General features: G+C 42.9%; 1 protein-coding gene across 5 annotated transcripts in view; it reads right to left on the bottom strand.

The window, feature by feature from the left end:
- Positions 1-878: 878 nt before the first annotated feature.
- Positions 879-7,095, bottom strand: part of LOC137533356 (tyrosinase-like) — a 31,733-nt gene continuing 25,516 nt past the window's right edge. For all 5 annotated transcript variants that reach the window (XM_068254723.1, XM_068254726.1, XM_068254724.1 and 2 more), the window contains 2 exons: positions 4,461-4,602; positions 879-1,089 (listed from right to left, as the gene is read on the bottom strand). In XM_068254723.1, coding sequence (XP_068110824.1) covers positions 909-1,089; positions 4,461-4,602 — 323 coding nt within the window. In that variant the 3' untranslated portion in view covers positions 879-908. The remainder of the gene's footprint in view (positions 1,090-4,460; positions 4,603-7,095) is intronic.

Genomic DNA, 7,095 nt, shown 5'->3' with positions numbered 1-7,095 from the left:
CTTTCACATAGTGAGGAATTACAGACAAGGGCAAAGCTGTTTGCAGGAAGAAAAGAGCAGCCTGAAACTTCAGTGCATGAGAGCAGAAGGGGGAAAGAAACACACAAATGATCTCTTGAGATACAAAAGGAAGGGTGTATACAGCCTGCTTGTGTATAAATGTATTTTCTATGTGTGGACATACTGTACATCAACCTACTTCCTGTTTTGGTGGCCATTTTGTTTGTTTATAAACAAACTTTTTAAAACTGTTTTTAACCACTTTTAATGCGGCGAGGAGCGGCGAAATTGTGTCAGAGGGTAATAGGAGATGTCCCCTAACGCACTGGTATGTTTACTTTTGTGCGATTTTAACAATACAGATTATCTTTAAAGAGACTCTGTAACAATTTTTTCAGCCTTAGTTCTTCTATCCTATGAGTTCCTATGCCTGTTCTAATCTGCTCTGGCTTACTGCAGTCTTTCCTAATTACACTGTCTCTGTAATAAATCAATGTATCTTTCCTCTGTCCTGTTTGTCGGGCTAAGGATTGATTGTGTGGAATGTGCAGGGCTGCTTGTGATTGGTAGAAGCGATACACACCCTCTGCAGGCCCCCTGCACACTGTGAATGACTCACACACTATGCTTAGCTGAGCCTATTAGAAGCTGGTTAGTTTGTTTGTAAACATTGCCTAAAACTGTTAATTACAAGCCAGGATTGCAGCAGAGAGTGGCAGAAACAGCACAGAGGGGCACAGGAGAAAATAAGGAATAGAATGGTATGCTTTTTAGTGTAAGAATATTAGAGTACAGATTCTCTTTAAAGATGAAGAGGAAACTTGCACAGGAATGTTGGGCTTCAAACTACTGAGGCAAGTATCAAACTTTTTAAAAAAATCCCACACAACTTGCTTAGAAAGAGAACGCTACAGGTTTTGGAAAACTGAGTAGGTGTACCCAAACTTGTCAGATCTGTTTATGAGGTCTTTGTTTCGGTAACAGGGGAAGTAGGGGGTGGCACACTCTTCAGCGCCTTGCCCTCGCTGAGTGTTTTCAGAGTACACCGCTGGGGTTGCTTTGTATTTTTCAAGCCACGCTTCCAAAATCCTGAAAAAAAAAATGTGATATGTAAAAGTTCAGTCACAAAAATATCATTGGCATGGTCCAATTAGCCCCAAAAGGGAAAAAATTCCTTCCGGATTCCAGATGGCAGATAAAATCCCTGGATCAACACCAAAATCCTACTATGGGAGGGATTAGATTGTGAGCTCCTCTGAGGGACAGTTAAGTGACAAGACAATATACTCTGTACAGTGCTGTGGAAAATGTCAGTGCTATATAAATACTAAATAATTATAATTATGCTATTTAGTCCTTCCCGTGCTCAGTCCCTTCTCTTGCTAGGTGTGTCCCTCACTGATGTGGTCCACTCCCTAACGCTATGTACACATGCTGGATTAGACACATCTGTACAGTGTTGGCACAGCACTGTTGCTCAAGGGATCAAGTACTGATCCCTGCTGGGTGACAGAAGTGTCTCCTGTGTGCGAGGGTTATATTTATCAGCCATTGGGATGGTGTAATCTACATCTGGTTGGCTCAGATGTTTTTGCTTCCTTGGTGTCCTTAAAAGTGCATTGTTCACAGTACTGGCAGACAGTGCTCTTTGCAACTTGGCCTGATGAAGGGCCCTCTGTGCCCGAAACGAGCGTGTCGTTGCCTTTTTCAAAATTTGCACTAATTCTACGATTAAGCCGATGTCTGTACTGTATATTTTGTATTGGATATATCCACAAGGAACCTCTAATAGAGAACTTTTTACTCTTTTTATGTCTGTGTCAATAAAGTTTTTGATATTTTTGCATTGATAAGCTTTAGCCCGTAATTTTTCATCAATAAGGTCCTTTCTACATATGTGATGCGAGGGTTATAAGACATACTATGCATACTAAACATACTAGACAATCAGGGCCATTTCTTGGGCAGTGTAGGCAGGGCGGCCACCCTGGGCACAGACAGGCAAGTAGAAGAAGGGGGGTGCAGGCAGAAGGTCATAATTGCCAGGGAGCTGGTGATGAGCGGTGCAGCCAAATGGAAGAAGAAGGAAGATTACCAGCGCGATCACCTTCCTTGACTCCTCCTAGGCTGCCTGCGTCAGACGTCAAGTTATCATCACGTCACCACCCCGTGATGACATCTGATATCCTGTAGCGGTACTGAAGGCTGGCAGTGTGCGGCACCCATGGAGGAGTCGGCTTTCCCGGCTCTCCTCGTCTGTGTGTTCTCCTGGTCCCTGCTTCCTCCTGGAGCAACTGGTCACTAGAAAGTAGGCCAATCTACTTGTGACCTGCGAATGTGTGACTGTTCCTAAAGATTAAGGGTTCGTAAGTCCACGGGTGGGGGGGGGGCACAATTTTTACATCCTCGCCAGGGGTGCAATTCAGCCTAAAAACTGCCCTGTAGACAATTTATCTTACTTTATTCAATTTTCTGAAAAACTGATCAGAAAAATCAGCCACTGCTGATTGCATTAGGGCTGAGCCACACAATGAGTGTTTGTTCAATTTGGCAGCGCTGAATTTGTGATTTTTTGAAAACACACTCCCGTTGGCTTGCATTAAAATTGTGGTAAAATACTTTAAAACCGCTATTTTAATGCAAGTCAGTGGGAGTTTGTTTTTAAAAATGCAAGGCTGACGTATCAAAAAAGCTTTTCAGGGGGGCTCAGCCCTTAGATCAGGTGTGTTGAACTCAAATACAAAGTGGGCCGAAATTGAGCTCTGGGATCAAGTCGCAGGCCAACCTCAGTGTCTGGTGGTTATACCCTTCTCTCTTATAAAGTTCCCTGGTCTCCATTCCCTATACAGTTCCCTGATGTTTAGTGGTTCTCCCTCCTCCCCTATAAATTCCCTGAAGTTTAGTGGTCCTCCCTTCCCTAAACAGTTCCCTGGTGTCTAGTGGCCCCCTTCCCTCTCCTATACGGTTTCTTGGTATCTAGTGCTACTCCCCCTCCCCATATGGCATTCCTGGTGATCTATGGCTTACCCTCCAATATAGCTTCTCTGGTGGTCTAGAGTGGGCCAATCATAATGCAAGCGGGAGAACCACCAGAGGGCCAAATCTGAAGGCTCAGAGGGCCAGATTTGGCCCACGGGCCGGAGTTTGACATATGTGCCTTAGATTGATAAAATTGGTAAATTCAGTCAGATTTTTCACTAAAAAAAAAAAAAGATTTTTCTCTGTATAACCGATCATTTTTATTGAATTGCTATAAAATCAAATCTTTTTACTGTATTGTGTGTGAGCGTACAACATATTGTATGGCCGCCGGTGAGTTGGGCACAGGGCGAGCCAAATGACGGCTCTCCCTGCTGCCGCTAAACTCCCCGGCAGTGTTATACAGTTGGTGGTGTAGCTAAGAAGCTGTGGGCCCCGGGGCAAGTTTAACATGGGGCCCACCCAAATGCTATATACATAACAAATTATACGGCACACCAAAACCAATCAACGACAACCACAGTGTCAGAGGTGCAATAAGGGGATGGGGAACAGAAATCAGATGTGATTGTTATTAGTGCTGCTCATCAGGATTCCGGAACTTTTTTACGCTATCCGATTCGGATTCGGGATTTTAAAAAAAATCCTGCTAGTTTTCTGCGTATGTGGGGACGCATAACGCGGATATCCGTGGATATTGCAGGTATCCGGATCCGAAATACTGTAACTAAGGAGATGACATCCTGGAGCCAATCAGAGGGCTCCCAGCAGAAGCCCTAGCAACCAATCACAGAGGGAAACCCTGGCCAGCCCCACCTGACCTCATTGAGCCAATCAGAGGGCTGTCCCAGCCTAAACCCTGGCACTCAATCACAGAAAGGAACACTGGCCACTCCCCTGTATGTAGGGGTATCCCAGCAGCACTGATTGTTATCAGCACAGGACCAATAAACAGTGAATACTGTGGTTGAGGGAGGGCTCCTTGGGGCCCCTCTGGCTAGGGCCCCGATATGGTCGCTACCTCTGCACCCCCTATTGCTGCACCACTGTATACAGTTGTAGCAACTCGGAGGGAGGTGTAAGTATTATTATTACTATTATTTATTATTGATTTTATATTTTTTTATTCACTGGAATTTGACCATTAATAAAATTTGACATACATTTTTGCACTCTATAGGCTTGATTCACAAAGCCGTGCTAACGCATAGCACGATTGCGCTAGTGTTTTGCACGCGTTATAATACACATAATGGTTTCCGCACGCAATCGCAAATTTTCACGCGCAAACTAACATTTGCGATTGCATAAAAACTGTTACGCACGTTATAATGCGCGCAAAACGCGCATTATACCGAGGGAGGTGTAATTCAGGGTCTGCCGATCACCGAATCCCCGCCCCAGAATGACTCTTGCGCGGGGCGCGCATCATAGCATTGCAGAAGTTACCTGCTTTGGTGTGTGGCCACCTTTATACTTACTTATCTACGAAACAGTGATGCAGGACAAACATCGGGTCATTGGCTGAGATTGGCACCCTGCCCATTGTTCCACCGAAGTACACGTGAGCCAGGTTATGCATGCTGGCTCCCTGCGTTACACCGTCTGATGGCCTCAAGAAACCTAATATAAAATAAATAAATTAAAATACATGCACTTTAAATGTGGTATTCACATTTAATATAACGACTTGTTATATTTACATTGCAACCATCATTTTATTGGGTCGTAGATACCATAAGCTGGTGCCCAGCTAGACAAGTGAGAATTTAAAGGACACCCGAGGCGAAAATAAACTAATGAAATAAACAATTGTATCTATCTTCCTTCTCCTAAAAATGACCACAGTTTTATTTTTAATTTAAATCTACTTTTTAAGTTTTAACTGTTATATCGTTTTTTCTCAACGACACATTCACTGAAGTATGCCAGAGCTAAAATCAATGAACTATTGATCCTTTTTATCTCTTTCCTGCTCTCAGAAGAGATTTTCTGCTAGGAAAGTGTTTTATAGTTGGAATTTCTTATCAGTGAGGGTCACACTGTGGTCACTTCCTGTTTGAGTCAGGACTGAGTCAGCCACTTACATACCTGATATTTAGCTCTTTCAGGCAGAGAAAGAAAAAAAGGAACACAGCATAGTTCATTTAAAGAACTCATTAGATACAACTGTATTACAAATATTATTAGTCTTGTTTATCAAAAAGGCCCTGTGGTGCCATATAATATAATCTATATATATAATAGGCTAAGTGCCTCAACCTTCAAGCAAGAAGAAGAAGTATCGCCCCGCCCCCAGGGCTGGTCCAAGCAAGAAGAAGCTAAACACTGCATTCCAGCAGCTCTGGAGGTGTGTTTAGCTTCTAAAGGCAACAATGGTTAATTTGCATATATTCAGCAGTGATGCACTGGGAGACATCTCAAGCTCACTCCAACCTGAATTATCGCAAATTCTTTCTGTTCTAAGGAAGCAAACTTTTGTTTTCCATAGTGCTTTAGTAAGGGGGCTTTTAAGACCATTGTAGCCCTTCAAACACTCCAATGAGTTCTGGGTCACCATGAGCTTGCTCTCCGTGTTGCAAGCCCTACTCCATAGAGCCAAGTTAATCGATGCCATGCACTGATTAGATTCAAACAATCTGAAACAGTCTGTATGCATGTTGGATTATTATGGCTCAGTACAAATTAACAAGCTGACACATCATTGCAGTCCAGCGTATCTGGAGGTGTGTTTAGCTTCTAAAGGCAACAGTGGTTAATTTACATATATTCAGCAGTGATGTACTGGGAGACATCTCAAGCTCACTCCAACTTGAATTATTGCAAATCTATCTTCTATCTATCTATCTTCTATCTATATCCATAATAGAGCAAGTGCCTCAACCTTCGAGCAAGAAGAAGAAGTAGCGCCCTGCCCCCAGGGCCGGTCCAAGCAAGAAGAAGGGGCTGGTCCAAGCAAGAAGAAGAAGTAGTGTCATATCAAACCAAGGGCAAAGAGGGATAATTTGCATATTTAGTAGCAGTGTGTTGTGGGTAACCACAAATGCTCACTTATAGCTGAATTATTGCAGATTTCCTTCTGTTTTAAGAAAGAAAATTACATCAAGCTTTGTTTTTTTTTTAGTAGGAGGGCTTTTTGGTCTCTTTTATTCTCCTATACATTCCGAGTGGTTTGGGTCACCCTGAGCTGCTTGGTTACTCTGTTGTACTGGTCCAAGCCCTACCTCATGCAGCCATATCAATCCCTGCTATGCATTGATGAGGGCCAAATGGCTGAAACAGGCTGTCTACGTGTGGGTTTGATATGACTGTGTAAAACTTAAAGCTATAGGCTTGCTTGGCTTACCAAGGGTGAAAAGGAATAATTTGCTTATTTAGTAGTGGTGCATTGTGAGTAATCACAAATGTTCACTTATAGCTGAATTTTTGCATATTTTCTTCTGTTTTAAGAAGGCAAATTACACCAAGCTTTGATTTTTTTTTTAGTAGAAGGTCTTTTTGGTCCTTTTCATTCACCTATACATTTTGAGTGGTTTGGGTCACCCTGAGCTGCTTGGTTACTCTGTTGTATTGGTCCAAGCCCTATCTCATACAGCCTTATCAATCCCTGCTATGTACTGATGAGGACCAAAAGTCTGAAACAGGCTGTCACATGTGGGTTTGATATGTCTGTGTAAAATTTAAAGCTATAGGCTTGCAATACACCAGTGGTTCTGGGTGCTTGCTTGGCTTACTAAGGGTGAAAGGGAACTATTTGCATATTTAGTAGCAGTGCATTGTGGCCGTAACCACAAATGTTCACTTATAGCTGAATTATTGCAGATTTCCTTCTGTTTTAGGAAGGCAAATTACACCAAGCTTTGTTTTTTTTAGTAGGAGGTCTTTTTGATCCCTTTTATCCCCCTATACATTCCGAGTGGTTTGGGTCACCCTGAGCTGCTTGGTTACTCTGTTGTACTGGTCCAAGCCCTATCTCATACAGCCATATCAATCCCTGCTATGCACTGATGAGGGCCAAAAGTCTGAAACAGGCTGTCTACATGTGAGTTTGATATGACTGTGTAAAATTTAAAGCTATATGCTTGCTTGGCTTACCAAGGGGAAAAGGGGTAATTT

This window comes from Hyperolius riggenbachi, chromosome 9 (genome assembly GCF_040937935.1).
Source record: "Hyperolius riggenbachi isolate aHypRig1 chromosome 9, aHypRig1.pri, whole genome shotgun sequence".
Lineage (NCBI taxonomy): Eukaryota > Metazoa > Chordata > Amphibia > Anura > Hyperoliidae > Hyperolius > Hyperolius riggenbachi.
Note: the sequence above shows the minus strand (reverse complement) of the source record. Positions and strands in the feature narration are given on the sequence as shown.